This window comes from Pleurodeles waltl, chromosome 12, assembly GCF_031143425.1.
Source record: "Pleurodeles waltl isolate 20211129_DDA chromosome 12, aPleWal1.hap1.20221129, whole genome shotgun sequence".
Classification (NCBI taxonomy): Eukaryota; Metazoa; Chordata; class Amphibia; order Caudata; family Salamandridae; genus Pleurodeles; species Pleurodeles waltl.
The window spans coordinates 243,530,891-243,547,885 of NC_090451.1; the positions used below are offsets into that span (position 1 = coordinate 243,530,891).

The 16,995-nt window shown below is 46.4% G+C and overlaps 1 protein-coding gene across 3 annotated transcripts; it reads left to right on the forward strand.

The window, feature by feature from the left end:
* The first annotated feature begins 1,045 nt into the window (after nucleotides 1-1,045).
* LOC138268081 (carbohydrate sulfotransferase 5-like) lies at nucleotides 1,046-16,602 on the forward strand. Of its 3 annotated transcripts, none has more exons than XM_069217448.1 (2): nucleotides 1,046-1,087; nucleotides 13,362-16,602. In XM_069217448.1, exon 2 carries the CDS (start codon nucleotides 13,363-13,365, stop codon nucleotides 14,527-14,529), a length of 1,167 nt encoding a protein of 388 aa, XP_069073549.1. In that variant the 5' UTR covers nucleotides 1,046-1,087; nucleotide 13,362; the 3' UTR covers nucleotides 14,530-16,602. The 3 variants fall into 3 exon arrangements, with proteins under 3 accessions (XP_069073549.1, XP_069073550.1, XP_069073548.1); XM_069217449.1 differs by lacking the exon at nucleotides 1,046-1,087 and adding an exon at nucleotides 9,049-9,379; XM_069217447.1 differs by lacking the exon at nucleotides 1,046-1,087 and adding an exon at nucleotides 9,049-9,370.
* Nucleotides 16,603-16,995: the final 393 nt, after the last annotated feature.

Consider the following 16,995-nt stretch of genomic DNA (forward strand, 5'->3'; position numbering starts at 1 on the left):
AGTGCCCATGCCATAGGCATGGGCACTGCAGGGGCCCCCAGGGGCCCCACGGAAACCCCTACCGCCATCCTGTTCCTGGCGGGAGACCCGCCAGGAACAGGATGGCGGTAGGGGGTGTCAGAATCCCCATGGCGGCGGAGCGCGCACCGCCGCCATGGAGGATTCTCAAGGGCAGCGGGAAGTCGGCGGTACACGGCCGACTTTCCGTTTCTGGCCGCGGCTGAACCGCCGCGGTCAGAATGCCCAGCGGTGCACCGCCAGCCTGTTGGCGGTGCTACCGCGGTCATTCGCCCTGGCGGTTTTTACCGCCAGGGTTAGAATGACCACCTTAATTAGCGACGCCACCCAAACACCCTCCGGCATACTAGCCCCCTCGGTAACCACGCCACGGGGCACATTAGACATACGCACACCCACCAGTACAACATAGAACCAAAACCACCTAGTAGTTATAGCAACACCACAGCAACCGCGCGCTCCACATTTCACACAATCACACCTACACGGAGTAAAGCACAACAACGTATTCAAATCATCCGCAGCCACGGGACAACAAAGCTGTAAATGTGGGAACGGGAGGTGGCATTAGTGAGAACTCGTGACTTCTGAGCATGCAATGGACAACCATTTGCCCTAGTGAAATGCAATACTTATGCTGATGACGTCACATGCCGCTGTAAAGTCTACTTACCTGGAGAACAACAATGGAGGCGCGGGATTAATGTATTTACCAGCCCTTTAGTGGGATCCATTTGCATTCCTTAGAGTGATTGAGATATTTGATCCATCGAACTACCTGTTAATACTCTTTTCACTAATTTTCACACCCACATTTTCTATTTGCCTCGCGATCAATTTCTGTAACCCGAGTATTCATTTCACCTGCGTGCTTTCAGCTGCTGTCACCCTGTGAAGTTCAGTCTCACCACTCCGTCAGGGCGGGTACGGAGGGTTGGTTTCCAGGTTTTGGGTGGGTGAGGCGGTGCAGGTGCCAGGGAGAGCTGCCGAGGGTGCCTCGAAGTCTTTCTTTTGCTTGTTCACATTCCAAGAAAGTACGGAGCCGGAGATGCACAGCAAACAATACCAGGTAAGAGCATGGGGAGCAGTTGCCCGCCACACACTGTGCGCCACTGTGCCACCGCACTTATGCCAGGCAGGCGGTGGGCACTCGGTGGAGTAAATGTAGCTGCCACTGCCCTACGGGAGCGCAGTCAATGCTGGCAACCCCCACACTGCTTCATTCCCACTGAGATTCCAAGGTGATTGATCACTTGGCCGTAAGATGGCGTATTCATCACAGATGCCAAGTGACCTGGCACATTAGGGCTGGAGGGGAGTCTGTCTTATAACAGGCTCCTAAATGTGAAATCTGGGCAACCTACTAGATAGTTCTGCTGTCTAAAGCACGTGCCTAAAGTATCTGTTCAACCTGAGAGGCAGGTCTGCTGTCTGAGATCTCTGCCTGTTTTAACTGAGACATCGAGGGATAGCTCTGCTGTCTGAGATGCACACCTGTGATGCCTGTTAAACCCTAGAAGTCGGAGACCTAAACTGCGACTCACCCTAAAGCACCGGGGTTTGTCTAGATTGGGCGTTAAGGAAAACAGCTCACATTACCCAGAGAGAGAGGTAAACTACTAGTCTGTGTGTATCATACACAGACGTCCGCACGGGAGTGTTCCAGACTATTTTTGAGACACGATTGTCAGTCTTGCTAGAAGTCTCTCCCCTGCCACTAGAAGTCGCATTGCCTCTGGGCCCACAGAGTGGCTGCTGTGGGTGGGAGATGCTTGAAGACCCTTGGCGCCGGTGTCGACAATGCTCCATAAGACTCTACATGCAGACGCACACTTTTAATGTTTTGGTCGAGCGTTTAAAATGTATCAGTCCAACCTCCAGTGGTGAACCAAAGAGGTGTGTTTTTCCCCACACTCATGTTGAGGTCTGTTTTAGCCATCCGATTAGTATAACTAATCTCCATAGAAAACTTGGGGGTGGCCAGGAACTTCCAGGGGACTCAGATCTGGAATTAACGATTCCATTGGTGATTTGTTGTTACTCTGGAAGTTATCGGAGCTCAAACCAGAATCCGTGTTAATTTCTCCCCATCGAGTTAATGGCACCTGAAGTGTCTTTAACTCCGGGTGCGGAATTAACGCCCTTGGTACGGGAGCCCTGGTATTAAGGCCCTATGTTGGTATCTGTTGTGTTTACTCTGTTTCGCCCAACACAAGTGGTAACCTTCCAAGCAGTTGAACCACAATCACACCTGCCATCGAGGTTTGTAAACCCTGTGTCTGCCTCGGAAGAGCCAGGCGAGAGTACCTCAAAGGCATCTCCTATTGTATGTAAGATACCTTTCAGTCTGGATGCTTAATTTTGAAGTTAAAAAAAGAGTGGGGGCTCTGGAATGGCGGGAAACTAAAAGAACACTGCCAGTTCAGCGCTGCAGATTATTACACATCTGGGACAACATATACTTGCCAATATGTACTTCCTCATGGGAGCAGCTCAGTCAGTAAGACTGGGGCGGGCGGGGATGGCGTGAGCGTCAGATGTTCCAGCTACCATACTGGCATATTACACAAAAATATATGAGAAACAGGGAATTAGGAGGTCTTACGAGGCAGGGGAGAGGGAGAGGAGTGCGGATTGTTAGGGGTATATAAAACACAATATTTTGCAAAATACGCAATATTTTTTAAGACCTTTAAGAGGAGAGAGTAAGTGCGCGGTGTGTGTTTTTCTCTGTGTGTATGTAAAAACCTCAGGTGAAACCCAACCGATACCGTGCCAAACCCGACTAAAAGTAGTGTCCAACTACTTACTAGGCAATACATTAAATAGTGGGGTGTAACACCCCAAACATCGCCCCCTAAGCTATGCCCCTGTACTTGCTTTGGAAAGTGTCTTTTATGTCGCCACCACCACTCACATAGGACTTAATGTCTTAATGTATTTAGCCCCAGTCGCTGAGAAACTTCACTGTTGACTGGTCGGTTGGCTACATAGCTGCCATCTTTTCTTTGTAGGAACTAATGGATGTTTTACTAAAATGCTGGGATAGCAGAAGTGACATTGCGTACCCTTTGACCTTCATTGACAGCGCAGTGTACATTCTTTGCCCTATACTTTCGGCCAGATGTATGAAGTGCTTTCACAGGTCACAAATGTCCGTTTGGGCCATTTGCGACAGGTAAAAGGCTTTATGCCATGTACCATCTGTATATTGCAAGTCAGTAACCTATTACTGACTTACAAAATAGGGTTTACAAGTCACTGTTAGGAAGGGGCGAGCAAAGGGTGTCCCTTCCCAATAGCGAGTCGTAGGGAGATGCAAGAATGTTTTGCGACTGGGAATGCTGTAGCAAAACATTCACAGCTACCACTAACTTCAAGTTGGTGGTAAGCCATTCGCAAAGGGGAAGGAGTCCCCAAGGGACCCTTTCGTCTTTGCAAATGGGCATGCAAACATTTGTTAAGAGCAGGCAGTGGTCCCATGGACCACTGCCTACTCTTAAAAAATTAAAAGAAAACTTTTCAGTTTTCTTTCTGTAATGCATCTCATTTTCCTTGAAAGAAAACCGTCTGATTCCAAAAAAAAGATTGCTTTATTGAAAAGCAGCCACAGACATGGTGACCCCAGCAGGCCACCATCCCTATGATTGTAACCATTCACAATGGGTGGTCGCAAATAGCAACCTGCCTCATGAATATTGATGAGGCGCGTCCATTTATGACCCATGGCGATTCGCTAAGTGTCCAACACACTGTCATACATCGCGGTTTGCGATTTCCTTACAGCGATTCGCTATTAGGAAAGCACAAACATTAAACTAGATACACTATCCCTTTATCTCCTAATAGCCCTCTAGTTGCTGCTGAGGGTCCAGGGATAGAAGTGGACACTACAGAAAGCAAATAGGGCAATCACAGTCGCCTTGGCTTTCAGTTGCTGCCTTCGTGACAACTGGAACCAGGATCGGCAAGGGCAGTGCAGGGGCACTGAAGGGCAAGCCAGGAGCAGCAGCTTCCACTCATGAGCCATTAACCGAGTTCTACTTTAGTGTTATTACCAGGTTTTTTTTCTCTGTTTGCACAGCTCTCAAGTTTTCCCTAGTTTGTGAAAATGTGTTTATCCAGCCAAGGTATTTGCCGTGCATTCTGGCACCTGTAGTCCTGTATTTACAACGCGATTTTAACAGAAGACTACAAGTCCCAGGTTGCAAATACTGGAGTGGATCATCTGTTTAGGAACGGAGCTGGTACAGCTGGGAACTTTTCTGACACACACAAGTTGTCTACGCTTTCTGTGGCTGTTACTGCCAGGCATTTTGATAGAGAATGGAATTCATACACAGGGCCTAGAAGCACGTTAACAACTGCGACACAACTGCTACACATATATTTACAGCACTTTACTTAGAAACATCTTGTCTAATGCTACTCGTGTATCCAGTAGGCTCCTGAAACCTATTGTATAACCAGTAGGGAGGTGCTTTTTGCAGATTCGAGAAGCTCCTTCTTGTAAAAGAGCGCTTCAGTGAGGAGGAACACAGGCTAGTCTGCTGACGCTGCGTCAGCTAGCCCGTGTGATGCAGTAGCGACGTAAGTGCTCATTGGATAGAGGAGGTTCAAGAGTTTTTGTTAACTCAGGAATCTTTTGTTCCAAAGCTGATGCACAGTAAGGCAAATTCCAACCACGAGAGTGAAAGTACATATCATATATAGAGGGACAAGTCATGGACATGAGGGCTGCAGGTGCCCTTGCACCGGGGTCCTGGGGTATGAGTGGCCTCTTGCATACCAGTTATGGGCACAGCATTTGAGTGGAAGATGTACCGGGCAGTCTATGGGAGCAGATGTGAAGGGATAGACACCAGGGACCTGACAGAGAGGATTTGGGGCAGGGGAATCTCTTGCAGGGTTACATGGCCAAGTATAAGGCTGGGAGGGGAAGAGGGTGGGTTAATGGGGTTGGATGGATAGGGGAAGACTGGTTAGAGAGGCAGCTGAGGAGGGGATAGCAAAACAGTTGTGGGGGATTAGAGGGGTCATCGGTGAGACTGACAGGTGTAGGGGATTAGGGGTGGTGTTGAAGGTGTAGAGAGTCAGTTGTGGGGTAAGAGGTGTGGGGTCGACCGCCACTGAGGTGATACAGATGAAGGCATTTGAGATCTGACTGTCTTTCAGTACGTTGGGAGACGAGGGTTTGCTTTCCCAAGGCAGCACGTGCAGCACCACTGCCAAAAGACATGTCCAGACGATAGAGTAAAAGGCTAAGGTTTCGAAAGTAAGCGTAAACAGATGGCAGAAATGAGTGACTTTGAAAACTGCATTTCAAAGATTCTGAAAGAATGCAGGTAATTAATAAAAAACATAGCACATCTGTTTCCGCCTGGGTATTGTTGTTGCATGAGATGGTGACAGTCCTCTGTAGTGATCCACTGTTGTGTGTGTTGTTATTTGGGAGAGTGTTGCATGTAAGGAAGCAGAATTCCTATAATTCACCTCTTTTAATATTAAAGGTAATGTGGTGAACGGATGTCGACTAGCAGCTAAGTGGTCATTTGTGCAACCAGGAGGCCTGAACTCTTCACAAGATTGTGACATCTGAGCACATTACATCTCCCTGTGCTGAAACCGTGCAAGAATTTTCAGCCTTTTAGGGGCTGAGAGGACACGAGACAGAAGTTCCCTCTGACATATAGCAATGGTTTTTGACCCAGGGCATAGCTTACTCAGTGAGATTTGGAGGTATAAATCTCAAATTCCACAACTATAACAAGCATTGGCAAAGCCAATAGGTTTTGGCAGTCAAAGAGCAATTGGCATTGTCAATGTCCCCTAGCTGTGCTGAATAGCAGCATGTCTGATGTTCAGCAGGCTGAAAGTCATGTAAAAATCCTAAGCATATGGCAGCCACTTCATTTTTTTCCCTAAAGTAAGACAGGCTCACACACACACTAAAGCCCCAGCGCTGCTGCCCACAGAAGGTGTCAGTGCCTTGACATTCAAAACACAGTGGCAGCCATTGTATTTTTTGATGATTAAGTAGACTATTGAGGAGCCGAATGCTATATAAACGCTGGTTTTGTGCTACCCAGTGGCAGATTTTCCTCTGTCTATTTTCCTTCCTTGGGGCTTTACAAATGAATTTTAGTTATGGACGAAACCAAAATGTGCAAATATTTTTGATCTGCATCCAGGGCTGGTTTTAGCGTTAGCTGCACCCGGTGCATCAATGTTTATTGCTGACCCCCAATAACCACCTCCGCCACGGATTCCATCACTACCCCCCTTCAACAGTGCTCCTCAAGTCTCCATAACAACTCTCTCTCAGATACATTTAATTTGTTTTATAGCACCACTCATATCAGTGTAAAGTGCCAGGGCACTTTACTTCACACACACATTACACTGAGACAATCAATCATATTTAAATCATTGTATAGGAAATGTTACATAAGACAGAGGACTAGAAGGTGTGGGAGTCAGATGTCATCCATACTGGTAGGCACTATAATTTAGGAGCACTAGCACTGGAGAGGCACAAACTCAGAAGTAAAAATGTTATAATATATTTGGGGGGTTCTCTTTAATAAAAATAATTGATTTCTATGCAAACAAACCATTTTTACAACTTTACGATAATGAAAGACTGGGGGAAATTCATAATGCTCCAAACTTCACCTTGCAGTATGCACGCAGCTCTTTATTGCATGTTAATAGGTCATGGTTCTATATTAGGATTTTAACTTGGAAACTGCAAGTAACAAAAGGATCTCTCTGACAAAAGCAATAAGCCAATGACCTAGTTACATTATATGCACTTTCTGATGTGCATGGTACACGTTCTTTGCAACAGGCATATTATCCCTCTCCGCTACCTTACGATGAGTCAAAACTTCCACTAGACAAAACTCATCTTTCTCCAGCAAGAACATTAATCACTATAGTTATCTTGATATTTTTATTGTTGCCTAGAAATCGCTGAAAGCAAGGACCAGCAGCATCAGGTACTTTAAAAACCTTAATATATTGGTAAACACGGCACCCCATCTGAAGTCAATGCCTGGTGCGGTGGCACTTGTCGCACCACCCTGGAGTCGGCCCTGTCTGCGTCTCACTTTTGGTTTCCTTGGCTGTTGCTGGTTTAATTGTTTGCTCAAATTAATGCACTTGGTTTGGTAATCACAATCCTCCCAAATACGTAATTTCTTCAACCCGTGTCTCCTTCCCAAAGCCTGAAGGAATGTGCAAATGTGTGATTGCTATCTTCGGAGGGGTGGAGGAGGGGTTGGGATGAAGCTTCTGGCTTCTGTGAAACATGTCCCTGTTTATGACCGTTTTTGACGTAGAAGGCGCCCAGATGGAAGCGTTTAGGCCGTAGATACTTTAGGCAGCACGATGTACGCCCACCATCCTAGATCTGAAAAGGTCAGCAAGTGATGCACTGAGAGCAGTAACTTCCTATGTGGATCAAATGAGTAGTCTATCCCAACAAATCATTAGGATTTGAAGGCAGGATCAGGAGAGATCAGCGGGGATCTCAGAGGCATCCAGACGTTAGCTCATCCATTTGCAAAAGAACCTGAAGCCCCTTGTCAACATGACAGCTCAATGCATCATGGGGACAGCAGAAGGGTCTACTGTCTGGACCAGGGAGCAGTTGGAAGCTATTCAGGTGCACCTCCTGCCACACAGGAAGCCTACCGAAGAATACAAAGCATCTCTGATGTCACTTGCACTGATCTGGGACAAAGAACCTTGCCCAGTCACGGACTTGCAGTTCATGGGCTTGAGAGACCCCCCCTCTGACACTTACCACCAAGCTACCCACAGGTCTGTGCAGTCCATGAACCAGACCATCTTGCAGTTATGCTGTGACAAACAGCGTGGACTTTATTTCTGCCTGTGTGCTCTGGACAATGGTGACTGGGGGCAGGTGATGTAAGCCAAGTGTGTCAAAGTGGGCAGCCTTATTATTTATGGTGAAAGTACAGTACACTCAAGAAGGGGCACTCACTGCCTCATTTGGACATCACCTCTTTCATCAGTCATGGGTAGTTCAAAGGTCACTAGCAGTAGGAAACTAAAATCCCAACAATTACTTCAGGCATCAAGTAAAGCTTTGGGTCAAATGAATCACCGTATCTTTGCCTACTTCTTGTCTTGGCTGACATGCCCGAACGTGACCCTTTTGTTTGGCTTGGTTATAAATACCCAACATCCTAGTCGCTGTTCCACGTCTTTGAACTCTGTGAGTGGATTTTTGTGATGTATCGAGTGTGCAAACAGTGGAAGCAGCCCAGGTGCAGTATGAGAGGTGTAACTCTTTATACATGTTATTTAACCCCTAAACAAGATTGGGAAGGCCCTGGAGATCCGCCAAACAGGGACAGCTTAATAAGTGTGGATTGACAACACCAGATATGGACTCAAGCATGAAAACAATAGGATGAGGAAAGATGCAAATATTAAGAAATATTTATGCATGTTCGGAATTACTGTGTGGACTGAGTGGAGCCCGGGAGGATCAGCAGCAGAAACAGCAGATGATGGGTAAGTAAATTTAATAAAAGTGCAAATATTTGTCAAAGGGAGGAAAGGAACACCTCTCCCACAGTGGTTTACAGCCAGATAAGGTCAGCTGTTTTACAGCTGTTCCATGGACCACACAACACACAGTATAGGAAGGGAAGCGACTATCGCTCAGGTAATCATTTACAGTACTCAAGGAAAAGCCAATGTCGCGCGGTCCTTTAATGTGAACAACGCCTGTGCAAACAGGGTAAGTGCGAAGGCTGAGGATGCCCCACGGGATATGAAGGGGGCATGATTTGAGCTGATTTCTGCCACGGTTCTCCTGCTTGCTCATGCACCACAGAAACTGCCAACAAATGGCGCAGTTTGGGCCTAACCTGAGAGAGGTGGCGTCACTCCGCCCTTCTGAGTCCTGAGTCAGTGTGCGCGAGCGGGGAGGGAGGCTTGAAGCATCACTGAGCTCTTCTGCCTCCGAACTGCAGTGTGTGCGCGCGAGGAGGCGTAGCGGCGAGAGCGGCTCAAGATGGAGGACCAGGGGATCTCTTGTGGGACACGCAGGTTGGGTCGGGAAGAACTGCGCCCAGTCATGGACAACGACCTTTCGGAAGCGGGATGGAGAGATGAGCTGTGAACAAAGAGGGTGGAAACGGTCGCTAGGGTAATGCCGGACACCCGGAGGCGTCGACGAAGAAAAGTGCTTGCAGGAGAACTTTGCAGAACTGCCTGAGCCCAGGTGTCTCTTTCTGCTGTTAATTGATATGGATTGACTGGACGCATCTTTACATCCTCATTTTTAAAGTATCAGTGGAAACCCGGAATTGAGGTAAATCAGGTAAAGGTAAAGCAGGTGCTCGGATGTTTGATGAATAGTTTATGCAAATGTCATAATCTCGACTGTGTAAAAAGTGGTTAATCTAGAATGGCGCTATGAAGTATCCCTGGGAAATGTTTTCTTATAGGGCAGCTCAAGCGAGCAGGTCCAACCCTCACCAGGAGGGACTGGGGGCACTGCTAACGAGGTATTTAAAATGGGGCCAAACCATTCATCTTTAATCCCAGAAGAGAAATATTCCCTTACCTGAAAGTCTAGAATAGAAATCAGGAAAATAATTTCTTCAGAGCAACTCTTAAAAAAAGAAATTTACCTGTAATAAAATTGTGTGCTGCTTTCTACTGGAGGGTGTCGGTGGGTGGGCAATGCTTAAGCTGTGCTGGTGGTTGCAGGTAGTAAACACTCATATTTATTTTTGGGTGCCAGACTCATTTTTCATCATCAGACTTCGACCCAGAGGAAGGGCCCGTCGGCAGAAAAGTGACAAAGGAAGAACAGAAAGATGTGCCAAAGGGAGAAAGCTGGGATGAACAAGAACCTGCAAGAGTGAGATAAAGAGACAGTGACTGTAGACTGGTGAAAGAAAGAGACGTGTTGAAATAAAAACTAGGCAGCCTTGGTATTCGAAAAACCCAAAGAACTGTGGGCCCCTGCACTTACATTCGTACAAATGAAGAAGTTGGACGGGCTGAAAATAACGCAGCCACCATGTAGGAGCCTCATGCCCCCCTGGCTCATGGAGGGGTTTCCCAGTCTCTGTGTGTCTTGTGTGGACAGTCCAGCCCTTTAGTCAATGTTGCAAGTGGCCCTCTTCCCCTCTTGCAGTCCCTTGCCAGGGACAGGCAGCTGCTGCCAGCTCTGTCTCCGGCTCTGTGTGCTCAGGACGTGCCACCATTGTGCAGAGGGGTTGTATTATGTTGAGGCCTGGGTCAGTGAGCAGCATGCCCAGTGATAGATGGCGTGTTTTGTTTCAAGCCAGGGCATTCATAAAACAAACAAATGGATAGAACGGGTCACCAATCCTGGAAGAAAACGTTTGAACCAACCAGGCATTTCTGCAGGACATCCAAGTAATTCAAATCAGAGATTAACTGCTGAGGCCGACAATTTAAAATTCAGAGCTGAGCATACTAGCATCAATTGCTCGATCTCAGTGAACGTCAGTTCAGGACTGAGCATCACCATAGATTAACTCTTAGCACTGAAAGCCCAAGAGTTCAGGACTAAGCATCCTCAGAGGTTAATTGCTGGATGTGTGACCCTGTCGTCAGGACTGACCATCACTAGAGATTTATTTCTATGAGTGAGACCCCAGGATTTCAGGACTCAACATCAACAAGTTGAGAGAGAACCTGTGTTCAAGACTGATCTTCACCAGATATTAACTGCTGCAACTGTGTGCCATAAATTCATGACTGTGCATTACCACAAATAGAGTGCTCAGTCCGACAACTATTGGGATCAAGGTAGAGTCATAAGCCATAAGTAGCTGCTTCCAAGATCTCTTTTGTCCAAGGTTGAGTCACCAATTACCTGTGGGAAGCCAGAGCTTCTGCACCAAGAATTAGCACCACCAAGCCACAGCAAAGTGTGCTGCTCTGGGAAGAAACCAAGATGATTGTCTGGTTCTAAGAGCTGGCAGGGGGCATTTGCTAGAAATCTGTGTCTGGCCCGGAGAGCCCTTGAATTCACAGATGAACGTTCCCAAAGATTAGCTGAAGGCTGTGCGTGTGCAGCGTATAGGTTCTGGACTATGGACTGCCACTGACTACTGGCTCTGGGAGTCAATTTTTTGTTTATGTGAAGGGCTGCACCACAAATTCACTCCTGGTTCTGGCGAAGAAAAGTTTTACAAGTGGGAGGGAAGACCATGAAATAGTATCTCCTAATGAAATAATGAAAAAAGGCAATCTCAAAAAAAGATCTACGACTGTGCTGTGCTACTGCAGGTGAGTTCTGTCCATATCCAAAAGACAGGGGCAGATGAGAGCCTGACAGCAATGAAGCTGGCATGGGCACAGCATTTGAGTGGAAGATGTACCGGGCAGTCTATGGGAGCAGATGTGAAGGGATAGACACCAGGGACCTGACAGAGAGGATTTGGGGCAGGGGAATCTCTTGCAGGGTTACATGGCCAAGTATAAGGCTGGGAGGGGAAGAGGGTGGGTTAATGGGGTTGGATGGATAGGGGAAGACTGGTTAGAGAGGCAGCTGAGGAGGGGATAGCGAAACAGTTGTGGGGGATTAGAGGGGTCATCGGTGAGACTGACAGGTGTAGGGGATTAGGGGTGGTGTTGAAGGTGTAGAGAGTCAGTTGTGGGGTAAGAGGTGTGGGGTCGACCGCCACTGAGGTGATACAGATGAAGGCATTTGAGATCTGGAGCAGGAGTGGATGGGTTAGAGAAGCAGGCATGGACAGGCTAAAGAGGTAGCAGTGGAGAGGTTACAGTAGCTTCTGATGAGTGCGGAGAGATTAGAGAAGCCTCAAGGCTTGAGGGACAGTTGCAGGTGTTGATGGACTATGAGATGGGTGTGGGGGGTAGAAGTCAAAGTGATGTAGGGTTACAGGTGTGATTTGGTTGAAGGGGGTAATGCAAGGTATAGGGGAGTGACAGTGCCGGGTAGTCTGTTTTCGGGAACAGTTGTGCTAGATGGGAAGTTGAAGCTCGGTGACTGTGGCAGATGCCATAAAGTGAAGGGCGAGGAGGAGTTTGAGAATCTTGTTTGGATGTTGGAGCCAAGCACAGAGGTGAAAATCTAGAGAGGTTGGTTCAAACAAGAAACAAAATTGAGTGGCAAGTGTGCAGGCTTTATCAGGGCTGATGAGTAGGGCACCAGGCACCTGATCCCCATAAATGAGTAGTGGTTCTCACCACCTTCAACCGTCTGTATAAAATAAGCACTAGGTATAGCCTGTCTCTGCATGTGTTATAGGGCTTGAACCCATCTGGCCATTAAATGCTTACTGCCACTCTTTTCATTGACACGTAAACAGGGTCAGACTGGAACAGAAAATAGGCTCGGCCATCAAAATATAAGAGGCCCCCATTAGCAAATTAAATAGCTAAAAAAGTGGCTCACATTTGCAAATAAGGGCAGTTTTGAACTTGGTATGGGAGAGCGCTGCATTTGTGTTTGCTGCAGGAAATGTTTGTGGTAATATCAAAGAAATCAACAGTAAAGACAGGCCCACCAGACCATAAAACAGGCCCACAAACAAATAATAGACCAGACCACACTCTAACCTTTCAGACCAGCTCTTCTGGCACTGTCTGATATCTACATGGGCCAGTCCAACACTGCATGCACCCTGGAGACTCCAGCAGTAGAGCCAGAAGGTGCACAACATAAATAACATTGATTCCTATTATAAACCTCAGTCTTGATCTGCAGTGCCTTTTGCTAGTCTAGTACAGAGACCAATGCAGTGCTGGGCCAGTGCACCTTGGCTCAGCCCCTCACTGCCCACCTCTTTCAGTTGCCACTGACTGCTCAAGATGGCTGCGGTAAAGGGAGAAAGTCCCTCACAAAAGATGTGAAGAAAACTAGAATTTAGACAGGAGAGATTAAGCTCATATTAAGTTACACTGTCTGATTGTTTTGAAAAGGTTTGGTGCAACCAGAACTAGGTTTGTCTAGAGTCACTTGGTAGAGAGAAAAAGGCGTAAGATGAGTCTGGAAGTGCGAAGTTGGAGGTAGCCGGCCAGAGGTGTGGCTGCAACAGTGTGTCAAATCAGCTGTATTTTGTGGCACCCGCTGGTGCTTTTAATACCAGGACTGTAAAGGGAACATACCTGAAATACAGATAGCATGTTTAGTTTTGGACAAGGTAAGGCAGAGTGGTACACATAATGAGCCTCAGCAAGTCCTAATCAGCTATAACATTCTGTACGACTGTACGACTACACTGACAACATGAATTGTTTAAGAACGTAGCACATTACTTGGAACAATTCACAAAATCTTCTTTTGCTTTCTTTAGGATGATGGCTGCTAAAATCACAATAAGCATCACCAGAGCCTTTGTTGTGGGTCTGGCTGTTTCTCAAGCTGTGATGTTTGTTTCCTTGATGTACCTGCTGCACTTCAGTTCTCCTTCCACAGAAAAGATGCCGGAGAAGACACATATTCTCATCATCTCCTCCTGGAGGTCGGGGTCTTCCTTTACTGGGCAACTTTTCAGCCAGCACCCAGATGTCTTCTACCTGATGGAGCCAGCGTGGCATGTCTGGGCGAGTATGAACCAGAACAGGGCCAAGGTTCTGCAGATGGCAGTGCGGGACCTGATCCGGTCCGTCTTCCTCTGTGACATGTCAGTGTTTGATGCCTATTTGCCGGCAACGAAGAACAAATCCAACCTATTCCAGTGGGAGACCAGCCGTGCCCTATGCTCACCTCCAGCTTGTGATTTCTTCAAGCGCACTGACATCATCTCTCAAGTGCAGTGCAAGATCCTTTGTCGCCATTTCCCATTTGATGTAGTGGAGCAAGCATGCAAGACTTACAGCCATGTTGTCCTCAAAGAGGTTCGCTTTTTTGACTTGAAGGTGCTCAACCCGCTCCTTGTCGACCCCTCACTCAACCTCAAAATCCTACACTTGATCAGAGACCCTAGGGCAGTGTTTCACTCCCGCGAGAAAATTAAAAAAGAACTGGCCCGTGATAGCAACATAATGGTGGGAACTAAAAATCACAATAAGAGTGATATAATCTACAAAGTTATGGACGAAATTTGCAAAAGCCACATCCAGATTTATAAAGCGGCCACTCAAGCCCTTCCCAGTCACCTCAGAAACCGATATATGATGGTGCGCTATGAGGACATTGTGAAAAACCCTCTAGAGACAGCTGAGCAGATGTATGCATTCACAGGCCTCACATACACACCCAAGCTGAAGATGTGGCTGCATAACTTGACTCACGGCAATGGGTGGGGCAGGAAATTCGTCATCACCTCTCGCAATGCCCTAATGGTCTCTAAGGCCTGGAGAGACATTGTTCCATTTGAGAAAATTAAGCAGGTCCAAGGAGTGTGCAAACGTGCCATGGATCTACTTGGCTATCAGGTGGTTAATTCAGACGTGGAGCAGAAAAATATGTCATCCGACTTACTGTTTTCCCCGCAGAGCATGTATTTTGGAGATCTTTGAAGTATGGCCTGGATCCAGAAATAGGCTGCGGGGGAACAGTGTGTGGACTCGTCGTGTCTGATTGCTAACTGACTGCAACTGCCGTTCAAACACATCAGTCGGCTAATCACAAGGCGGCTACTGCCTGAATAAATCCAGATTTTCCCTATCTTTTTAACTAAGCCGTTGGTGACCTAGGCAAGACCTACGCATTCCTGGGGTTCCAGAGCTTTGTTTTAAGAAGTGATCAGAGGACAGACTGCCCCAGAGATTTGCCGTCTGCCGAACAGAGTGATGTATCTTCAATTGGCAACTAATAAGTGGGCGCAACTGTTTACACACTAACGGAATTACCTCGGCATTTCAATGTTATCACTGTTCAGTTCTACACTTTAAGAATTATACTTCTCAAAATGAAAAAAAAATAAAAATTTCGACAATTGTTTTTTTTTAAACTTGCAATATAGGGAAGGTAAGATTCAGCGAAACTAAATCAACAGGAGTAAAAGAGGAGGGAAGAGTTAAACAGGGGTGTGTGGAGGGTTCCAACTGTCTATTAAACAGAGAGGCAGCATAAAAAAATAGTAGCCAAAAGTAGAATGAGGTGAATAAGGTGAAAGAAATGGACACCAGAAACATGCCCCATAAGGAAACAAGCACTGGCAAAGCCAGAAGGTCTCGCCTATGCCATGTATTGACTTTGTCACTGTTTTCCTTTTTAGCCATGTAGGCCAGCAGCGTGAGGGCACCCAGACAATGGGTGGGAGGGTGGCAGCAGGGCAACATGGACAACAGGAGGGAGGGAGGGTGGGAGCAGGGCAACATTAAGAAATGCCAGGGCAACACAAACAATGGGAATTAGGGTGGGGGCAGGGCAACATGAACAATGGGAGAAAGGGTACGGGCAGAGTCACACTGACAACAGGAAAGGGAGTGGATGCAAGCCAATACAGACAATGAAAGGGGAGGTGAGGGGAAGCCAACACGGACAACAGGAGGGATGATGGTAAGCATGGCAACACGGACAATGAGAAGGAGGGAGAGGGCAAGGCAAAACAGACAACGGGAGGAAGGGGTGGGTGAAAGGCAACACAGACAGGGCACAAACACGAAAGGGGGAGTAAAAAAGTAGTGCCAAACAAATGAACAGTGCAATATGTCCATACTCCAGGGGATGGACAAACACACGTGGAAGGAAGCCTACAGCTGCTGACCTTTAAGAAGCAAACAAATCAGAGTGACAATAAAGTCGACCAGTGGTAAGCAATGGGTGTCCTCTAAGCCCACTGTTAAAAAACCAAAGGTCATGAAGAGACAGTACATACGCTATCTAAGCGATGCCTAAAAAGGGTGAATTAAAGAAGACAAAATAAGAAAGGATGAAGGAAAAAGAGGGCTACAGGAGAAAAACTAAAAGATAAAAGGAGTGGAGATAAAACAAAGTAAGAAATGAGAAATAAAAACAGAGAATTAAAACAATTGAAAACCAATACATTTGAACAAGTTCAATTTTCACTGTCCAGTACTAAGACTCCTTCGATACCAGAAACGTGCATCCATTTGCTTTAGACTTTCTTTTCTAGTGTATCTTTATTTTTTGTCCTTCTCTTTTAGTGCTGTTAGATTTTTGGGTACACGTTTGACCCTTACATGGCCTGCTCCTTTTGTTTTCTTTCATTAATTTTGATTTCCTATTATCTTGCTCTTTCTACCATGCTTTCCATAAATCATCCATTCCTGTTTCTTGCTCTCCTGCTTCATGTGTACCCTGTCTACCGACCCCTCCAGTGTCATCCAAGGTGTTTTTGCCTGCCTTTAGACTTTTTCCCTTTTTGATGTCACTGATTTTGCTCTCCCTGCTCCTTGTCTTTTACCCTTTGGTTTCCCTCTTTGCCTCAGTACATTTAATTCGAGGCCACACGAGCCCTGCTTTCCCCATATATTTTAGTACAAGATGAAAACATGTTTCTATTTATTGCCATGAAGAGGTATAAATATTCTTTGTGTGGACAGTGCTCTTCGGAGTGGAAAGGGTCTGGGGGTTAGAAGTCAAGCTATGAATGCTGATGTACAGTGTTGCCTTCTATGGTAAAAGTAAAGCACTTTTTCTTATACAAAAAATCACTGGCTGTGCATTCATTTATTTACTACTAGTATAAGTTTCATTGAGTTCTGAGTTTTTACCCCTCAACAGCTTTCTGACTAACCCTTGGACTGCGTGAGTTTGGGTAAAGCTAAAGACCTCCAGTTGGAAAAGGCTCTCATAGTTGCGACTGAATTTCCAGTAATCCCTGACGCGACTGGAACTCCTGAAAAAGTTCCCGTTCCCACTAAATAATATGACTCGTCCCACGTTTTTTCTCTATAATTCCACCAACTCTGTGTATGAAGTATTGAGTATGGGTATTTCACATGTTCATTGCATAGAGGTGGACACAGAAAATTAGCTTACCCAGAGGATGTATATACATCTACATTGCATGTTAT